General features: G+C 43.4%; 2 protein-coding genes across 2 annotated transcripts; one reads left to right on the top strand and one right to left on the bottom strand.

The window, feature by feature from the left end:
- Positions 1-1432: 1432 nt before the first annotated feature.
- FBXO45 (F-box protein 45) lies at positions 1433-8020 on the bottom strand. Its single transcript, XM_065410464.1, has 3 exons — positions 7769-8020; positions 6229-6585; positions 1433-4036 (listed from the first exon to the last, which is right to left on the bottom strand). The coding sequence occupies exons 1-3, from the start codon at positions 8018-8020 to the stop codon at positions 3851-3853; spliced, it is 795 nt and encodes a 264-aa protein (XP_065266536.1). The 3' UTR covers positions 1433-3850.
- Positions 8021-8485: 465 nt separating this feature from the next.
- On the top strand, positions 8486-18306 carry WDR53 (WD repeat domain 53). The gene is made up of 3 exons (XM_065410880.1): positions 8486-8557; positions 11851-12346; positions 17474-18306. Exons 2-3 carry the CDS (start codon positions 11867-11869, stop codon positions 18059-18061), a joined length of 1068 nt encoding a protein of 355 aa, XP_065266952.1. The 5' UTR covers positions 8486-8557; positions 11851-11866; the 3' UTR covers positions 18062-18306.
- The last annotated feature ends 3184 nt before the right edge of the window (positions 18307-21490 follow it).

Raw genomic sequence — 21490 nt, 5'->3', positions numbered from 1 at the left:
TTGGTGAGCAACAACAAAAAGTCAGTTCTCGGTTTCCTACAGCAGAAATATACTAAATGACTTTCTCCTCATTCTTCATTAGTGGGGCCCAGCAGAGCCATAAGATATTGTACTCTCTCTGAGAGGATTAAAAATGCCTATTTGTGATTTACAAAGAACTGACTTACTAAGAATTCCCCAGGGTACAGGCTAACGTGTATCCCTGTCAGTTTACTAGCTACTTAACATCTCCAATATTGTTAACCTAGATTTTCAGCCAATCATACCTGACTATTAAAAGGGATACAACCTGGAATTTAATTAGTTATAACAAGAAATGTAGTAGTTCCACTTATTCCACTCACCAAGTCCCTCTGACGATTTTTGTAGTTTGACAGCCATATTTTCCTATCTTTTAAAACCCTTCCCTCCTCTGTTGTGGTGTGAAGGCACACAAATAGAGGAAGCTATAATGAAACAGACTATGCACAAGTTGTATCAAGTGCTCAAGATACACCAAACAAAGAATTTTCATTGGGAGCAATCCAGTGCCATTTGTAAGAATGGTGGGGAAATATATACCGACAAAACGGATCATCATTTCAATGCACTAATAGATTACTTCCACAGATCATGTTACACCAGAATCTGCCCACTAATTACTCAAGCAAACAGAACTTCAGTTACATTGGGGGAAGCAGGAGGAGGAAGACTGTAGTGCAGAAGTAAGGATGGAAGGATATGGTATTGCCACCTTTACTTCTGTGTTGCTGTTGGCAGCAGTGCTGCCTTCAGAGTTGGGTGGTCAGAGAGCGGTGGCTGCTGTATCCAGCTCCCCACCCCCGTACCTCCAGCAGCGTCCTCTATTTGGGAACTTAAAATATGGTAACTTTAGGGGGTGAAATATTTTCAAAGGAGGGCACTGCAAAAAAAGTTTGAGAACCCCTACTCTGGAGCCTCTTATTAAGAGGGGAAACATTTATTCACTCTCCTTAAAGGTACCCATGACCTTTAACTTTCACATCAAGAGCCACAGAGTGGCAGAAAGAACTCTCTGTGCAGCACTGCACACACTGCAATGAAGTCTCAGCAATAAATATCAACTCATCTCCTGGTATGAAACTTGAACCAACAGCTTTCTGGCTCTTAGGGAGAGTGCTCCCAACTGAGTCAAAGTCACCTGTGAGATTTCCTGTGTTTCAGAGTACACAAGCACATATATATACCATTGAGTTACAAACTATTTACAATCATTGGCCAGGGGCTCTCTCTTTTTAAAATGCCCACACTACAAATCAAACAGCAGAAATCAATCACAATCAGCCTCACTTTTTTGGCAGTTGAACTTAATGACATTTCTCCAATTCAACACTCTCAAAATTGCTACTTCAACTCCCACACCAACATGCCCTGAATGCTGTTATAACAATACACAAACATTTCCTTTTATGTTGTAGCAGAGTTTATTTTAATATTTTGTACAACTAGCATTGGTCTCCAGTAATAAGTTATAACAAGTTTACATAAGCAAGATGTTCCCCATCGCCCACCCTCCAAGGAAAGGAATGTTCAGCTTCCACCACTTCTAATTTATAGGGAAAGAGGGCATGACATTACCTGAAAAAGAAAAGTGAAACCTAATTCATGAACAAAATTCTCTGGAACAGTTCTTGGGATTAGCTATATATACTTGGATTCCATAAACAAGTGCAGAGGCCATGCCTTTCAAGACTCATTTAAAGAGCACATTAATCTAACTGAAGTTTTTCTTTCATTTTAGGACAGTTTTTAAATTGATGCCATAATGTTCTGCTGTATTGATATATAGTTTACAATCTTATAGAAATAGTAAATGTTTGTAACAATTAGATTTTTCTAAAAGTTATTCACATGTACAGGTCTCACTTCATTCAACTGTTCCATGTTTCAGTTCCATGTTTTAAAAGGTCTTTCATTTCTTAATGTGCATTTTGTTTTCAAAAACAAACAAGAGAAACTGACCTCAACAGATATTCCCTTTAAGTAACAGACTACACATAACACAAATAAATATTTTAGAACCCTTCAAGTAGCAACAGAGTCTGTTCCAGAGCAGAACCCTATTATATATTATGTAAAAAGCATTCCAAACCTAGTTCTTCAACAGCACCCCAATTATTCCAGACAGCTCCCTGTACCATTTCCCCGGCTTAATCAGATAACAGAAAAAAATGAAATCAATAACTTAAGAATTTCCTCTCATGCCCATACACAGAAAACTCAAAGATATGTCTGAGATTACATGATTCAGATTCTCTAGCAGACAAATTAAGGGTTTGTACAAATGTTTCCCTTCCCCTTCCCTCAAATAATAATCCTGAAAAAAGTTAAGATAGCTCTGTGTAGCTTGGAGAAACATTAAAAAAAAAAAAATGAAATAAAGTTTTAGTACCAAGGGCTGGCCTCAGGGCTTAGCGGTTAAGATGTTACTGCCAGGTTGGAGGCTAACTTTGCATTTTTCATTGTGGAAGCTGGCAGTTTCCTAGACCACTGTTGAGCTTTCAGCCTCTGTGGAAAGCAGCTGCTACAGCACCTACATCTACTTCCTTAGGACACAACTGATTGAGAAGGCTGTGATACCAGATTCCATGAGTACTGTAATGCTGACAAGTTTGTGAAAAATAGTTTTTAGAAAAATGAAATGGGTGAAAACTCCACACAGTAGACCTGATCCAGAATTCCTGTCAGAGGGAGGTGAGAGTTTTACTACTCTTGGTTGTAGGTGGACAGAGCCCATACCTGGATATTTGGGGGTTTGTTTGTCTTTTAAACATCCAATTTAAGTCAAATAAAAGGAAGCCTTGAATCCTTATTCAAACATTTTAACAGAAAAATAAAATCTAGACCCAGGAAGTTCAACATTGTTTTTCATATTACTTTGAAAGCCTCATTTTACAATATTATAAACTTTATGACTTCTTAAAGATGAATTAGTTTTTCTGCATCAAGAGGAAGATCAACCCAGTAAATCAGTTTGCATTCCCTTGTTAATAGGGATCAGGATTTGTGGCATAATAAAACTCATGGGGGGCTTCTTTTTGTCACAGAAAACAAACAAAAATTGCTTTAGCCATGGAAACTTTCTCCACATCCAAATGAGCCTATGTAGCACCTTCTTCCACAAAAGCATCCCAAGATGCTTTATAACACTTGCATGCATGTTGTCTATCTCTCAACAGAGGTTGTTCTGATGCCATGTAGTGGTTTTTCCTTTAAGAACTTATATCCCAGTTTAGAAAGAAGCCAACCTTTAAACAGGATTTTTTTTTTTTTACATGTTCTGTATATACAACCTTTAAAATACACTTAAAAATAGCTGCACAAATTTTATATCTCATTGTATAAGAGAAGTGCAGTCCAGGCAGACCATGCTTCTCAATATGTTAAAAATATATAAATAAAACCCAACCAGACTCTCTCCCCTCTGGTAGCCACACTAGCCCGGAAGGAACAGTTTTAAAATGGGAGTCTTTCACAAAACACGCTACCTACAAATTCGCAGGTTAATTTCCTCAAGCACATCTATCAAATCTTTCCTTACGTATTTGAGGTCACACACAGCCATCTTAGCAATGAAATATGTTGCAACATGCATGTGTGAACTTCCCACTCAACCAACTCCAACCCTGAGGATTTTTCTCGTTTGATAGAAAAAGGAAATGTAACAATTCCTGCAGTATGGCTGGTTCTCCAGATCACAATTCTTTGTTTTCCTGGATGTTTCTTGCACACGCACCCACACTTTATTTCAAGTTCATCTTTCCCTCTAACCAACGTGCAGATTTCTTCTCCAGATCTTCCACATCTTGATGTCCCAATGAAACAATCAATGTTATCCATCTAGAGGTTTTCCCAGGTAGACCAAAGTCACCTCTGTGTTGCCATACACAGCAGACACTGCTGGATATAGGCAGGCCTTTGGCAATCCTCTGAATGCAACTCCCAAGAACTCATAGCCCCGCTCAAAGGCTAATGTCTTGTCTTCCATGTCCAAGATGACTCGAATCCTCTCACCTATCTGCAAACGGAGATAGGAAGAAGAGTCAGGCAATATTCAAAGGGAGACCAATTAAAAGGGAAATAAAACGAATATAGCACATAGACAGTAGAACAGGAGACCTTAAGAGAAGGGCATTTTTCTGTTTCTCAATAAAAATGAATTAATTTTTCTGTGGGAGTGTCAGTTTCACTGATGCTCACAAGATTCTGTATAGCTGTACAGAAAATTTCCAGTTAACAATCACAATGCTAAATACCCCAAATGTGACCCTTCACATGTGACTGATCTGGCAATAAGAATGAATACACTGCATTACATCTACTTCAGTGTTCTGCAGTATGTGGCTATTTTGTAATGGCCTCCACCCTGAATTTCCCATGACTCTGAATATAGCTTTTATTATGCTAAATAGGTAAAGCCTTTGCAGAGAGATTTTAAAGCCACAGAACTGGTTTTAAGAAAGTAGGTGCTGTATGCCAGGTGAACTAAAACACTTCTTTGGCCAAGCATGCACTCTGAACATTAGCATTACACTCTTATTTACCGATAGAGCAGGACATTTCAAAACTATGTGTAGATTTTTCCCATTTGTTTTTGCCAAAAGAAAAAAAAAAAGATGTATGAGAATAATAAACATTGAATGCACCAGGAGAATCACAGATCAGCATATAAACATGATATTGCATGTCAGTTCATTTACCTAGAGCATGATTTGAAATTTAAATAAGTACACAGCTCCCAACAGCAAGCAGTAACAGGATATTACACAAGCTTCTATGTTGTGGAAGAGTCAAGCCACCCTCAAATGTAGTCTCTTTTAACATAAGAATGTATACTTTTTAGTCTTTATTTTATGAAAAGAAAGATCATCTCACATGCTTTACTTAATTCAAGCATACTTTAAAGAGACATCAACTTGAAATCAAGTCAATTTAAAAACTAAGATCAAAGCAGTTTTGTCTACACCATACCCTTGAGTCTCCATGACCATTGCTATAGTTTTAAGTTCTTCCCCACCCTCCTTTCCTGTTAGGGTGTGAAAGACCCAAACAAAGGAAACTGAGCACACAAAGTAAATAGGCAGAGTGACTGTACATAGTGCTATCAAAGGCACAAAATTAACTACAGAAAAAATAGTCTCTCTGATCTTTAAATTACAGTAATATTATGTTTTACTCATAAAAAAATCATAGATACATGTTTCAGAGAAAAGTGCAATTTTTTAAATTTAAGTGCCACTACACAGATCATGTTTGCTATACCACTCAAACAGCTAACTTTACTTAGAGTGGGGACTTAGGAATATTATATATAAATATACATTAAACAATGTTCACCCACTAAAATGCAGCCACATCTGAAGTGGAACATCACACAACAACACTACATAACAGTGTAAGTCAGGAAGTATAGTGTATTCAGTTGAAGCTGTACTGTCAGAAAATCTAGTAAGCAGAATGTAGTTATCCAAAAGTGGAATTTGGCCACAGCTAAATACCACTATTTTGGGGGGGGAAAAGTGCCACACATTCTTTAATTATGGCAAGTTATCTGAACATCAATGTTATGTCTTATCCAAAAGATGTCACCTCGAAGAATATCAGTTATTGAATAAACATCACTTTTGCATCACCCAGGACTTCCTTGGAGAATTCCTATCCAATTGCCGACTAGACTCAGCACACTTAACGCTGGGATGCACCAAAAAGACATAATGCTTATCAAACACAGCTCTGTTATTGGTGAACAAATCCCTGGTTAAAACATTTAGAATGCTCTAGTACCTTTTTTTTTTTTTTTTTTTAAACACAAGAGGTTGCTGCCTTTCAATGAACTGTATATGAATGCAGGATAATATCAGATAAGATTTGAGAAAAAAGAAAGGTACAAGATTAATTTCATTCTAACTGGAGGAGACAACGTAGGATCCAGAATCTGTACACCATACAGGGATGTAATCTAAAATAAACCAGTAAATTAGAAAAAAGATAATAAGGTAAATTTTTCCCCTCAAAAGGTAAACATATTGTATACATTGCCATGTCAGACCAGTTTAGGAGACAGACATTTTTATAATAGAAAAGGGACATATTAAAGAACAGTGATAAGGCTTATTAGGCAATTAAGTCTTTTTCTTGCCTGACAATTCTTGAAGGACAGCTGTTCACAGATGTGTAGAGCCTCTCTAGCTGGTGCTTAGTCTCACTCACCTGGTATTTTGGTGCATTATTGCACTGTGGGAAACTGCCATTTACTTCTCCATTATGTAGCAAATTATTGTCCACCAGATTCCATCCCCAACTCTGGTCATCACTGCCCAGCAGTGCTACATAGCCCTGACACTGCATGGGAGCCCGTTTTGTGGCAATTCCAATTACTGCCACTGTGCCAAGAGGCCCCTCCCACCAAACTTCCCAAGCATGACGACCCTCGCTGAAACCAATCTTGGTCCTTGCCCCATCTGTGCTCTGAGCAATGGGGTTCCGGTGCAATGTAAATCCATTTTTCTTGATGTACACATTCCTGGAGCAGTCATTGGTACTGAAAGCATGTTGAAAGGCCCGTACCTAAAACCACAGAAAGAGAGATGGGATTTTTGAGTGGAGAGAATAATAATAAAATGAATTAATTCATTAACATCTTACACCTCATTCCCAACAAATTTCGAACTTTAAAAAAAAACCACAGTGTAGAAGAGACACAAAAGCACGCAGGATCAGAGGTGCCAAGTTCCTGAGTTCCCGAGGGGTGCTCAACCCCCCGCCTGCTCTGCCCCCCTAGGCCCCACCTCCACTTCACCCCCTTCCCCCAAGCTCCCATCTCCGACCCTTCCTGCCCTCCCCCCACTTCTTCCTGCCCCTGCTCCTCTCCCTCCCCCCCAGTGCCTCCTGCACACCACTGAACAACTGATTGTGGCAGGCAGGAGGGCTGTGGGAGAGGGGAGGGAGCTAATCCATGGGGCTGCCAGTGAGTGCTGAGCACCCACTATTTTTTTCTCGTCGGTGCTCCAGCCCCAGAGCACCCACAGAGTCAGCACCTATGCGCAGGATAGTGGGTTTACTGGTTGAAGACTCCAGAGAGTAGCGAACCAGAGTACCTGAGCCCCCGACAGAGAGCAATAGAGAGGACTGAGGGGAATGGTAGGAAGTGGAGGGCACCTGTAAAACAAGCAATTAAAAGCCTAGTCTATATTAGGGAAATTTTTCAAATAGCAACCCGATTTCAGCTTCCCAGGCCACAGCAATGAAGACAGCCTGCTGGCTGTGCAGAGTATTTTAAGCACAGTTGACCAGACTTGCTTTGAACAGCTGGCAGGACCAATGGCGGCAGCTTAAGACAAGCATTCCTTGCAAGAAGATGACAATTCAGCAACACCAGATCTACTTGCCATTCTCCAACAGGGGGATGGAAAACATGACAGTGGGTGTGGGGAGGCGCAGCCAGGGAAAACCTGCTCTCCATAGGCCAGTCCCATTGTCAAGGCGAAGGTAGAGAAGGGTCATTTCAGGGAGTAGATAACGGCTCTGGCAGCGCTGGGGCGAGGACGGCAGCTGCGACAGGAGGGTCCCTCCCTGCAATGCCCGGGTGCGCGGACAGCGCCGGCCGGTGCCGCTCGGCCCTGCACAGTAACTATCGCCGCGCGGGGTGCCCTGGCCCTGCCGTGATCCCGGCGGCGCAGCAGGGGCTGCCAGCCCTGCCCCCCGCGGCGCCGGTTCGGCAGCCCGGAGCCTGTGGCGAGGCCCCGCTCACCTTGCCCTTGTAGGTGGGCACGTTGCAGAGGATGTCAGTGCGCAGCGCCTCCTCGGCCAGGCTGCGGGCGGCCAGGCTGCGCCACACCTCGCTGTTCTCGTCGCCGTGCAGGACGTGGTGCCACAGCCGGCAGACCAGCGCGCAGCTGCGCAGCTCCCACAGCTCCAGGTAGGAGAACACCAGCTCCAGCACCCGCCCGGGCAGCCGCCAGCCCGCGCCCCCCACCGCCCCCCCGCCTCCGCCCGCCGCCATCGCCTCAGGCGGCGCGCACCGGCCGCTCGCCCCTCCTGCCGGCCGGCAACAACCACCCCCTCCGCGAGACCCCGCGGCGGCGCGAGGCGCTGTACCAGCCCCTGAGGCGGCGCCAGCCGCACTAGCCAATCTCGCGGGAACCGGCAGTACAGTGGGGGGCGGTGCGAGCTGTTTGCCCTCCCCCGACTGGGGACAAGTGCGGGCGGAAGTGAGCTCTGCGGTTGGGCAGGAGGGGCACAGCTGAGAGTCCAGAGTGCCGCAGTTTACCCCGGGAACATAGCCGCGAGCGACGCCCAGACTATCCACCCCGCATTCTCCACAGCAGCTGTCACTACTACTTTGTACGAGGAGAGGTTGACAGCAGGAGCGCCATGTTGGTTACGGGTAGAGCTGGCATAGGATCTCGGAGGCGCATGCGCCGCAGCGTTCGGTAGCTTGGCCGCAGAGGACGCACGGAAGTACTTTGAGATGATGTAATTATGCTGCGCCGGAACAGGCGGGTCGCGCGGGGAAGCTGGGTGCTTGGTGTGGTCAGAGGTAACGCGCCCTCCCCTCACCCCGCAGCACGGACGAGAGCGAGCGGCGCGGTGGGAGCTGCCTATCCCCGGGGCCTTTCCTCCAGTCCCATCCCCCGGGCCTTCCCTCCGCACACACACCGCCCCTCGCTCATTCCCCTCCGGGCCTTCCCTCCAGACACCCTCCTGCGCTCAGGCCCTCGAGACCCCCGCCCCACATGCTCATCCCTCCCTGCTCTTTCCTCCAGCCACCCCCGACCCCCTGCTCTTCCCTCCCTGGCCTTTCCTCCAGCCCGCCGCCCACTCCCTCTCAGGCCTTCCCTTCAGGCCCCCTGCCCGGACCTTCCCTATGAGCACCTAGTCCGCTCCTTCCCTATAGCTATTTCCCTTCCACCACATGGGCCTTCCTGCTAGATATCCCCTCCAGCCACCCCGATCCCTCCCCATCCGCCCCACAGGCCTTATCTCCAGCCCTCTCCCCCTCACCTGGACCTTCCCTTCAGCCACCCCACTCATCCCACCCCTGCTTGGGCCTTCCCCCGAACCATCTTCCCCCCGCCCCCCTCAGGGCCTTCCCTCCAGCCACCCTGCCCAGGCCTTCTCTCCAGCCTCCCTGTCCCTGTCCCCGTCCCCTCCACCGCTAATCCTTCCCCTGGGTCTTCCCTACCATCCTCCTGCTAACCTCCCCCATGCTGTCCTCCTCTCTCTCACCCCGGGCCATCCCTATAGCCACCCCCAAACACCCCCCCTTCCTGATCTTCTGTCCAGCCATACCTGCCTGGTCCTTTCATACAGCCACCCCTCTTCCTGCTTATCCCCTGGGCCTTTCCTACACACCCCCCCCCCCCCCCCCCCATCCCCAGTCACCACCACAGGCTTTTGTCTACAGCCACTTCCACACAAACACACTCTCACCCATCCCATGGGGGGAGGAGGGGGAGAGCTTTGCCTACAGCTGCCCCTCCTTCCTCTTGCTCATCTCCCCCCCCCCCCCCGGGGGGCTTTACCTATGGCTGCCACCCTCAACTGTAAATCTGCACTACAGCCATTTCCTACCTCTGCATGCACATAAGGAGCTTTGTTAGATGTGCTGTGTGCTGTACAATTTTTAAAAAATCCCTCTTGCCAAGAGTTTACAATTTAAAACCATTAATATATTTAACAGCATTGATCCTTGCCTCCACCACAAAATCTGAACAAATCATGTTTGGTTTAAAATAGAGGCAATGCTTCTTACCACACTTTGAATTGGAATGCCAAATTGCTGAAATATTTAATATATTTGTGTTGTTTCAACCATAACATGTAAAGCTGTTTAAAAAGCCTCAACAATTTTAGGCCCCAGCCTACAATATGATTCTCATAGGTGCCAGAGTCCTTCTAGGTGGATCCAATTGTAGGAGCAGAGCCTTAGACATACTTGCTGATGACTCCAACTAATAAGGGGAAACATGGTCATCAAGCACATTAGCTAACTTGAAATTTACTAAAGTTCAGGCCCTGAAAAGTCTGGACCAGCCACAGATCTCCAACTCCTGGAATGTGAATTGTCCGTAAAAGCATTCTGCTAGCAGCGTCACATGCACGTGTGTGCCACCTTGCAACCCCATAGTAAAGTAAATGCCACGTATAAGGAATTCAGCATGGTTTTATAGTTCTCTTTATATCCTATTATACTAAAATGTAAAATATTTTACAGACCTACATTTTTTTAAAATGTGTGGGTTTATCAATACTAGCAAGGGTTTTTTTTTTTTTAAAGAAACTACACACTTTTTCAAAGTGGCTTCCTTTGCCGCTATAGAGAGGATTATTTGGCAGTGAGGTTCCAGGACAGGTGTACCAGCAGACTGCAGGCAGTGGTGTCACACACAAGAAGCTGGGGACTGGTGGGATCCATACTTTAGGACCTAATTCTCATCAGTAGGGTCAAACAAGCAAAAAGTTTTAGCTTACACAAGTGCTGAATTCCTCCTCTGTTGTGGGGCTTCCAGCAACTTTAGAAAAATGCTGAACACAGTTTTTTGCACATCACATTTTTATAGTTTTAGATGCTGGTCTCTTTTACCTGAAAATTCAATAGCAAGAGTCCAAGCACCAAAGAAAGTTCCTCAACCTTTTCTCTCTCAAATGCTCTGAACCACAGGTTACTTCCTCCCTTCTGATCTCATATTTAAACCTTGTTCACTTCATCCCTCAATTAACTCAGTTCCTCCCAACTCCACCAATTTATGTCATTCTGCCTTCACCCCTGGTGGAGTCCATTTTTACTTTTCATTTCAGTTTTTCCATATCTCATCTTTGTATGTTTCCTTTCTGCTTATGTGGATAGTGCTGTATATAGTTAAACTATTTTCATTGTTCTGTTTACAATGATGATGTTACTTCATGCAAACCCCACCATTATCAAAATAAGCTTATTGTTTAGGAAGAAAAGAACTTTGTCTTACACAGCAGTTTTCTTACTCTAGGTATTGGTGTGATTTACAAAGCAGTTCAGTGACTGTGTAGTCAGAGGAAGTAGTCATGCTCTAAATTGTAGCTTTTCACACAGCTTGGAACATAAGAATTTGTTTTATGAAGAGGGACTGTTGTCTAGGATATTAAGGCTTGGTCACACTAGGAACTTATGTCAATATAACACCAAACCCCTGAATGACAGTTAACAGACCTAACCCCCAGTGTAGACAGCGCTATGTTGACAGGGGGGGCTTCTCCCATCAACATAGCCACTGCCTCTCGGGGAGGTGGAGTACCTACACAGATGGGAGAAACTTTCCTGTCAGCGTAGGTAGCATATTCACTAAGTGCTACAGTGGTTCAGCTGCACTGCTTCAGCTCTGAAAGTATAGACAAGCCCTGAAATTTCCCCCCTACTCTTTTCAGTAAGTGCAATAGAAAGTTTAATTTATGTGTTGTGATAGCACCTAGATACCCCAGTCAGAGACTGGGACCCCATTGTGATGAGCACTGTATGCACATAATGAAAAGACACTCCCTGCTGCAGGGGTTGCAGCTGAAGTAACTTCCACCTAGACAACTACTCAAGATTAGCAGAAGGTGATTTAGTTTAGTTCATGTACCGGACATAGCACTTCTCACAATAGAGCAGCAAGGGGATGATGCAAAATGTCAATACTGTTTGAGCCCAAGTCCCAGTTAATGTGCTTACCTATACAGGTGTCTGTTTTACCTTAGGGACACTAGCATCTCATCCACTGCATGTTACTGTGTCAGCCAAGCGTGCTTGCATTCTTAATTTTTTACTGTAGTAGGAAAAACCCTTCCCTAACATCAATTTGTTTTCCTTCACAGACTCCCTTGAAGTATCATGGCAGTCAAGTGGACTAGTGGACATTCCTCTTCTATACTGTGCTTGAATGTAAACAAAGAAGGGCTGGTAGCTTCCGGAGCAGAGAGAGGAGAACTCACAATCTGGAATGAAGAAGGGATTCATTTAGGACAGATACAGCTTCCAAGGGCAGATGATGTCACCTGTGTTGTGTTCTCTCCCACCTACCCCAGCAGGCTATACACCTCCCATGGTGAAACCATTAGCATGTTGGATGTCAGATCCCTTAAGGGGCCAGTTGAATGCTTTCATCTGAATGAGGAAGAGATCAATTGCCTGTCAGTGAATGAGACAGATAGTGTCCTGGCTGCTGCAGATGACTCTGGGGCAATAAAAATTATGAACTTGGAAAACAAGAAAGTCAGCCGGTCCTTGAGGAGGCATTCAAACATCTGCTCCTCTGTAGCCTTTCGACCTCAGCGCCCTCAAAGCCTTGTGTCTTGTGGACTGGACATGAAGGTGATTTTTATAGTAGATGGTGGATGATGGCTAGAGAACTTAAATATCAACCAGATATGAGTAATTAGATATTTGCTGTACTTCTCTTCCATTCTAGGATAGTTAATGTGGCTCTCCAACACTCCTAATGTGGCCCCAGCATAATAGCCAGCAGTGTCCTAAGGACGATAATGCTGTTTTCTGCACAGCATTTACATTGTTTCTATTATTGCCCTCCTTTATTATAAAAAAGTTGGGAAAGCAGGAATTAGAGCAGTGATACTCAGACTGAGGCTCGCGAGCAGCAAGTGGCTCTTTAATGCGGCCCCTGCGGCTTTTTTCAGCACATATTAAAATACTATGATTTCATTATTAACCAATCAGGATGCGCTTTTACTATGTTATTAACCAATTTTAGTTGATAAAATAATACTTGGTCACTCATTTTGCTGTGATAATTATTTATATATATAAAAAAACCCAAAATATTTCCCACCGTGCTGTTTAAATATGAATATATAGTACTATAGTAAATGAAATAATGAATTCACACTACGTTACCCAAAAGAGTCATAACTGATCACTAATTTGGCTCCTGAACCACTGAGGTCTGAATGTCACTGAATTAAAGTATTCTGTCAAAGGGGGTGGTGTGAGAAGTGGCAGCAGAGCTAAAAGAAGCAACTAGCCTAAGACAGAGAGGGACAGCCCTTGGATAGTTGTGGATGAGAACTTCAGTCTGTCGTCAGCAAACAGACCACAGGTCAAATCACCCAAAGCCTAAATTAGCCAAGACTCAGAGGTTCTGTCTGGTGTGGAGAAAGGGGATAAATCATGACAAGGTGGCTGTAGAAAGCTTGCACTACATCAACTATCATTGTTTTTCTTTATGCATTCTGACTTTTCCCAGGGGACCAATTAAATATTGCAAACAGAACGTTGTGAGTGGTTTGCAAAAAGTGCTAACTTTTGATATTACTGTTCTGACATTTAGTACAGATTAGTTAAAAGCACATTTATGACTGGTACATACAATGATAAGGTTTGTTTAAAATTTCATGTGTTATTCCTTTGTTTTAATAACCTCTTGAAAGCTTAAATGAAATCAATTACTTTTTTTAATTTGTCCTTCCTCTACCTCACTTCAAATTCCAACTTTTATTTTAGGTTTACTATTTAGGACTAGATTTTTTTTTTTAATGAAAAATATTTAAATGTTACTGAATCACATGGACTTTGCAAAAAGATAGGGGGAAAGTCAGTTTGGGGGTATACCCTAACTTTGACAATGTACCCTTTACTAATCCTCTAATGGTAAAACATGACTCAGGTTATTCTTTGAGCAGAGATGCCGGGGTCTGTTTTTTTTCTTGAAGGCATAATCCACTGGTGACTGATACAAACTTAATGCAAACAACATTCCAAACATTGCAATACCCAGGTTTTGATAGCTTATTAGGGTGTAGTCCTGCAAAGACTCACTCATGCAAGTAGGCCCTTGATGTTAAAGGACTACTTTTGTATGTAAGATAAGCTTTCGTGGGTGAATACCCACTTTGTCAGACGCATGTGGTGGAAATTTCCGGAGGCAGGTATAAATATGCAGGCAAGAATCAGTCTAGAGATAATGAGATTAGTTCAATCAGGAAGGATGAGGCCCTCTTCTAGCAGTTGAGGTGTGAACACCAAGGGAGGAGAAACTGCTTTTGTAGTTGGCTAGCCATTCACAGTCTTTGTTTAATCCTGAGCTGATGGTGTCAAATTTGCAAGCAGTTTCTCTTTGGAGTCTGGTCCTGAAGTTTTTTTGCTGCAGGATGGCTACCTTTAAATCTGCTATTGTGTGTCCAGGGAGGTTGAAGTGTTCTCCTACAGGTTTTTGTATATTGCCATTCCTAATATCTGACTTGTGTCCATTTATCCTTTTACATAGGGATTGTCCAGTTTGGCCGATGTACATAGCAGAGGGGCATTGCTGGCATATGATGGCGTATATTACATTGGTGGACGTGCAAGTGAATGAGCCGGTGATGGTGTGGCTGATCTGGTTAGGTCCTGTGATGGTGTCGCTGATGTAAATATGTGGGCAGAGTTGGCATCGAGGTTTGTTGCATGGATTGGTTCCTGAGTTAGAGTTACTATGGTGCGGTGTGTGGTTGCTGGTGAGAATATGCTTAAGGTTGGTGGGTTGTCTGTGGGCGAGGACTGACCTGCCTCCCAAGGCCTGTGAAAGCCAGGGATCGTTGTCCAGGATGGGTTGTAGATCACTGATGATGCGTTGGAGAAGTTTTAGCTGAGGACTGTAGGTGATGACCAGTGGAGTTCAGTTGGTTTCTTTCTTGGACTTGTCTTGCAGCAGGAGGCTTCTGGGTACACGTCTGGCTCTGTTGATTTGTTTCCTTATTTCCTCGTGCGGGTATCGTAGTTTTGAGAATGCTTGGTGAAGATCTTGTAGGTGTTGGTCTCTGACTGAGGGGTTGGAGCAAATGCGGTTATACCTCAGCGCTTGGCTGTAGACGATGGATCGTGTGGTGTGTCTGGGATGGAAGCTGGAGGCATGAAGGTAGGCATAGCGGTTGGTGGGTTTTTGGTATAGGGTGGTGTTAATGTGACTGTCACTTATTTGTACCGTGGTGTCTAGGAAGTGGACCTCCCGGGTAGATTGGTCCAGGCTGAGGTTGATGGTGGGGTGGAAGCTGTTGAAATCGTGGTGGAATTCTTCCAGAGTCTCCTTCCCATGGGTCCAGATGATGAAGATGTCATCAATGTAGCGTAGGTAGAGAAGGGGCGTGAGTGGACGAGAGCTGAGGAAGCGTTGTTCCAGGTCAGCCATAAAAATGTTGGCATATTGTGGGGCCATGTGGGTGCCCATAGCGGTGCCACTGGTCTGGAGGTATATATTGTCACCAAATTTGAAATAATTGTGCCGCTGCATATATACTAATTCCCACTAGCACTGTCACATTTGTCATGTCCTAGTTAAGGTGATAATGTTCATTATAAATCTCAATTTTAGAATTCATAATGTAGCTGTAATTCAGTAAGGGCTGACTTTTTTATACAATGGTTAAGATTTGGAAACCTGGTTGCCTAAAGTTCCTAAATCTATATTTAGGTACTTGGAGAAATAATTTTCAGAAGTGCTGAGTACCCAAAAATCAATTGAAGTTAATGGGAGGTGCAGGCACTCAGCACTTTTGAAAATCAGGCCACTTACTTTACACACCAAGTTTGAAAATTTTGGCCCGAGTCTTGTCCTTTTATGTGTCTTTTTCCTCACATGCTGGGGGTGGAGTGGAGGAAGAAAATAGATGTTTTACAGTTTCTGAAGCTTCCTTGTGCTCCTGTAGCTCAGTAACATCATTTGTTTGAATTACCACCTAACACACACACTAACCCTGTTGGGTGACTCATCCATAATTGACTTGCAGTACTGGAAGTCAAATAATGCTCCATTTGGAAGCATATTTATTGCAATATGGGGATTCTGCAGGTGGTGGAGTCTTACTAAGTTTTATCATCTGGAGATGTGTTCTCACCAGATTATGATAATACAGGAAACGGTTCTAATCATCTTGTATTGTCTGTTCAAATAAGTGAACTCAAATGTTCAGTGAGGTGAGTATGGAATTTGAGTTGTGGTCCTCTCCCCCCAACTGATAATGGGAACCATGCAGGTAAATCCCTGTGTGCTGTTTTGGAAATTTAGGAGGTTACTGTTAAAGGGCCACTACCTGTTAAAATTGATATTTCGTTTTTATATTTTACTCAGCCTGGCTAGTGAAACTAGACTGGCCTGTTTCTAGTCATTTTCACTTCTCATGCACTAGCGCAGTGCTACACTGAGGGTTGCAAATACTGTGGTGTGATAAATTGAGAATATATCTGTATAATTCATGGATTGTGTGTAAAATTACAATCCCTATGTGTCTGTCAGGCTGCAAACTCCATTTTGAACATGCAGCCTTTTGACTTCTCTATGGTGTACTTGCTTCCATGTTGGGTTAAAAATTCCAAAGGTGGGGGCAGAACAACAGTACAGAGCAGTTGACTACTTAGGACTACCCAATAACAGGAAAACTATTCACTCTAGACAAAAGACTGGTCCTAGCCCAGAAGAGCTGCTTAGCGGGGGAAGTCACAGCAACAAAGTCACTTTACAGGGGTTTGCCTGGCAAGGGTGTTACCTAACGGGGGAGGCTGAAGTTTTGAAAAGGGCAGAGGATGGTCTGCTCAGCTGGGGTTGGGGGCCATTTACTGTAGTCTGTGAGGGAGAGAGCACTCACCCTGTAACACCCTGCCTTCCTGGACCCAGGTGGTACCCCAAGGAAAGGGCAAGATAGCAAGTGAGGGATCTTGTCATTTCATATGTTTATTTTGTATGATCTGTGGCCTCCTGTGCTTTATCTGTTAAAGAGCAATGGTGTTAGAATCAGTGCAAAGCCTGTCTACCAGTATGTGTTAAGCATTCACAATTTTGCCCCTGGAAGAGTTCAAATGTAATCAGAAGCTTCACACTTTGGGTCGAGTTCTGGGAGAGGGGTGTGTTTAAGTATCAGGGGGTCTGAAGGGTCAGTGCTGCACCCAGAGGGGTTAGGCAGCTGGACAGTAGGTTCCAACACTTAGAAGGAGGTGACAGATAGAAGGTCTGCGCCCTGAAGGTCAAGGGACTCAAAGATTTGGGGCAGTGGCTGGACTCCATTCAGGCTCCAGGAACTTGAAACGCCCTGGGGGTTCAGAGCACAGAGGCTTGGATTCCCCTGAACTGTTAGTATGTTATCATGAAAATTGGTTAGTTCTTATATAATGTTTTAATGTTCAGCATTATCTACAAAAGTCATCAACCCCTGCTATGAAGTAGGCGTTCTCCCCATTTACAGATAAGGAAATAAAATGGGTCACCAAAGGTGGCAGAGAAAGTGTCTGACTCAATGCTGTTCTCATTCCCTATTACACTGGTGTGTTCCTTTTTCAGTTACATAGTTAAAACTGTCAGTGTGTCATGGCTACTGCTGCTCAGATGCCTCCGAAAGCAATTCAGAGTGGTTTCTTCACCACTTCCACCTTCTCAAGGGTCAAGTCTCAACTAACCATAGGAAGGCTGTTTCAGCAGCTATAGTGCTAAGTCATTTTTTATGGTTTGATTTGAAGGTTATGCTGTGGAACCTGCAGAAAGCTCGCCCACTGTGGACCATGACCCTGCAGGAGAACGAAGCAGAAGGAGCGGAACAGCAATCAGCTGGCCAGTTCTTTAACCCTCCCCTAGCTCATTCTCTGTCTGTTGCAGCATGTGGCAACGTCTTTGGTTGTGGAGGTGAAGATGGTAAAATCCGGATCTTCAGGGTAACAGGTGTCAAGTTTGAACAGGAGCTGGGGTTTAAGGGTCACACTTTGGGGGTGTCACAGGTCCTCTTTCTGCCAGAAGAATATTGGCTGCTTTCGGGAGGAAATGATGGGAAGGTGTTACTGTGGGATGTCAGCAATGAAGTTGGGAAGCAACTGAAGAGTCCTGTGAAATCCATCCACAGGAGGAAGGCCAGAACACCAGCTTCCACCAAGAGAGATGGAGAGCCCAACGCAATGGTTACAAATGAACATGCCAGAGTTTTACCAAAACTAAGCATAGAACATAGAGAGAAGGTGAACTGGATTTCATATGCAGAGATCAAAGGCTTCAGGAGGGTATTAGTTGCCGATCAGAGCAGCTGTATATCTGTATATCCTCTGATTGAAACTTAGACCACATTGTTTAAGGAAATCTTGGCAAGTAGCTAGTTTTTTGGGTTGTTGTGAGCTGGCCTACCTGGTTTCCTACAGAGCACTCTCCTCTTTGTTACCATCGAGAGTAAACTTCCTGTAGCTTAAATAATTCCCAGCTCTCATGCATGTTTAGAAGTGGCCAGGAATTTGCTATGGCACATTATGCACATAAGTAACAATGCTTTATCTTTTTCAATAGTGGCACATCTTCACTGTAAATATTTTCTTGTGGGGTCGGAAGATGGTGCATCTTGAATACAGGTGTAACTTTGTTTGAAATGGGTTGAGAGGAATTGCAGGCTCAAAAATGAGCAGACACTGAGGCAGCCTCATGCTGCAGGTTGTAACATTTTATGTTTCAGTCTGCAAACATTGTAAGAAGGTATTCAGTCTGGGAGAAAAATGGTGGCCTTTTCTGTAAAAACTAAATCAATGGGTGTGGTAAGTTTTGCTGAAGGTGTAATTGACTGGAGTCCTCCAAAACCCCTGCACAATAACAAAACTACTAATTTTCCTGCTAATTCCCCTCTTTAGTTCTTTGCTTTCCTTATTTCAACATTTCTGGTAATTTAGGCCTGAATTAGACATATATTCTGATTATCTGAGCTGCGACAACTGAAATGTGGGTTGCAAGCATGTTTGAACTATTTTTAATTTAATATAGTTAAGAATAATTACTGAAGGGGTTAAATAGCTAAATTGATTTAAAGTTCATCATTAAGTGGGATTTTCAGACTGGAACAACATTAGGGGGTGGGGGGAAATGTTAACAGCTATTAACTTGGCTTGTCCTCTGATTTCATGTGTCAGAGAAGAAAAAAATCTTTTAAATCTGTTTCAATAAAAGCTTTCTCCATCACTGTGCTACTTGTGCTCCTGCTAGCTCTTGTATGACTATCCTATGTAACCCTATATGCTGTGGAAAATGTGAAGTTGAGCATTTTATAACTTAAATGCAGAGTATAATAAAAATACAGAGGGCCAAGTGTTGCTGTCTTCCTTACACACATAGTATTACTGATTTCAAGGGCTCCTTGCATGAATAGGGAAAGCAGGCTCTTGCCCTAGGTGGAGTGTTAGCTTACAAATGTGGGGGGAGGTGACCAAATGTGAATCCTGTGCCTTTGAAGTTATTTAATAAACTCTCGGCTTTTATGGGATGTGCAAATAATTCAGAAAGTTTATTTTCCCAGGATGTCCTGTATCACTAATGTGCTAAAAGTGCACTAGTGTACAGTTTGGGAACTAATCTGACCAATTAAATTATTTCCTTCTCATTGTTTATACATGTAAAGGAGCGATCTTTGCCAAAAACACTGAACTTTGAAGGATTAAATCTGACATTACTAAAATAAAGTTAATTTGTGTTTGTCAATTAGAAGCTTTTTTGGTGGCAAGCAGTAAGATAATGGGAGAGATGGATTGTCCTTTTATCGTAAGAAAAGAGCCAAACTGTAACTAAAATACTTAGGAGACATTCCCCTCTGGCTACCAAAACTATCCACTGTACATTGGTGATGTTGCATTCCATATGCTTTATGAAATTATGCTAATAAGTGAATATAATGTAACTGGAATATGCTCTTGTAAGGTATCATTACAAAGCTTATCTACTGAGTATGTTCATCCTATTTGTATGAATGTATCATTTCTATGTTTCGAGTTAGGAGAATAAGATATAAACTTGTATTACTGATGTAAACATGTTAAGTGGACGCCATTAAGGTGCTTCAGAATCAATCACCTGTAAATGGCTCTGTTTACTTGTAAGCCTTCCTGTGTTCGTGAGAGTCAGGCCGGAAAGAATGGAGGCTTGGGGTCTCACAGGACATGTGACCATGTCACCTGATACTGGAATCCATCTTAAACCTGGTGCTTTTCCATTTAGAAGGAAGGGTAGAGACCTAGAGAGACAAAAGATTCCCGCCTTGTGCCAAAGCCATAAAAGGGCTGCAGTCATGAAAAATCCCCTTTTTTACCACCTGAGCTGGAACTAACAAGAACTGTACTGGGGAAAGGATTGGGCCCAGATTAGGAAGGAGTCTAGTCTGTGAAAGAAGCTTAATGGAACATCTCTGAGGGTGAGATTTACCTATATCCAGTTTCTTAATGTATTAGGTTTAGACTTGCGTGTTTTGCTTTATTTTGCTTGGTAACTTACTTTGTTCTGTCTGTTATTGCTTGAAACCACTTAAAACCTATGTTTTATGCTTAATAAAATCACTTTTGTGTATGAGTAAGTGTAAGTGCTTAATACCCGGGGAAGCAAACAGCTGTGCATATTTCTCTATCAGTGTTATAGAGGGCAGACGATTTATGGGTTTACCCTGTATAAGCTTTATACAGAGTAAAACGGATTTATTTGGGGGGTTTGGATCCCGTTGGCTGCTGGAGATAGGAAACCTGCTGAGCAGTTTTGATTAAAGTCTGCAGCGTTGGGGGCGTGGTTCAGACCCTGGGTCTGTGTTGCAGCGGAGTAGCGTGTCTGGCTCAACAAGACAGGGTTCTGGAGTCCCAAGCTGGCAGGGAAAACAGGCTCAGAGGTAGTTTCAGCACGTCAGGTGACAGTCTCAAGGGGGTCTCTGTGACTGAACCCATCACAACTTCTTATGCATCAGTAAAGATTAAAAGATTCCTTACAATTGTATATGCTTTATCTTGTTTTTTTTACCCTCTGCTTTTGAATATTTAGCACTCAAACATTTCCATGGTGACAAAGTAATGCCTACTGTCAGATGTGCATTTCAAAGTATAAGGGTAACATCTCTATGGCAGTGGGAATCTTTGTACTGCTCTCATCTTTGTGATCCTCATATCTTGAGCAAAAAGACAGTCAACACACTTCTGGAATTAACTTTTTAACAATTAGGAAGTGTCTCACCGCTTCAAAAAATAGAGTTAAAGTCCCTCATGGCAACGTAGGAAGCTATGGGAATAGGGGGAACAAGAAATAAGGTGGGGAGTAGGAAAGTGGTATGAGGAGAGACGAGGTAACCAAATAAAAGGGAGAAAAACTGAAAGGAAATGACATTGCAATGAAAGTCAGGTAGGAGAAAAGGAAAAAGAGCAAGAAATGGTGCACAATGTTAGGGCTAGCAATTTCTGTTCATTTCTGGCTCTTTACTCACCCAGCCCCATGCTGACTCCTCCTGTCTCTCTGCACAACCACAGTTCATTGGCGGGACAGGTATGGTAGGGCCCAGCCTCCAGTTTGAGGATGAAAAGGAGAGCCAGAGATTAATCAAAAATTATAAAAAAATCACATTTCTCTCTCTTTTTTCATATATTATGCTAGCACATAAATGTTTGTAGTGTCCAGAGTAGCATGGACAAACATGTTAGCTAACAAGTTGATTGGCAATCAACTCACGTTAAACTAGTGCAATAACAAACCTTTGATTCTTGTGA

The sequence above is a fragment of the Emys orbicularis genome, chromosome 9 (assembly GCF_028017835.1).
Source record: "Emys orbicularis isolate rEmyOrb1 chromosome 9, rEmyOrb1.hap1, whole genome shotgun sequence".
Taxonomy (NCBI): Eukaryota; Metazoa; Chordata; order Testudines; family Emydidae; genus Emys; species Emys orbicularis.
Note: the sequence above shows the minus strand (reverse complement) of the source record. Positions and strands in the feature narration are given on the sequence as shown.

Coding starts and splice junctions, on each gene's coding strand:
- FBXO45 (XM_065410464.1), bottom strand. CDS start 8,020: ATGGCGGCGGGCGGAGGCGGGGGGGCGGTGGGGGGCGCGGGCTGGCGG. Junction 6,586..7,768: donor TGCCCACCTACAAGGGCAAG/GTGAGCGGGGCC, acceptor CTGTGGTTTTAG/GTACGGGCCTTTCAACATGC. Junction 4,037..6,228: donor ATAATGCACCAAAATACCAG/GTGAGTGAGACT, acceptor CTCCGTTTGCAG/ATAGGTGAGAGGATTCGAGT.
- WDR53 (XM_065410880.1), top strand. CDS start 11,867: ATGGCAGTCAAGTGGACTAGTGGACATTCCTCTTCTATACTGTGCTTG. Junction 12,347..17,473: donor CTTGTGGACTGGACATGAAG/GTGATTTTTATA, acceptor TTTGATTTGAAG/GTTATGCTGTGGAACCTGCA.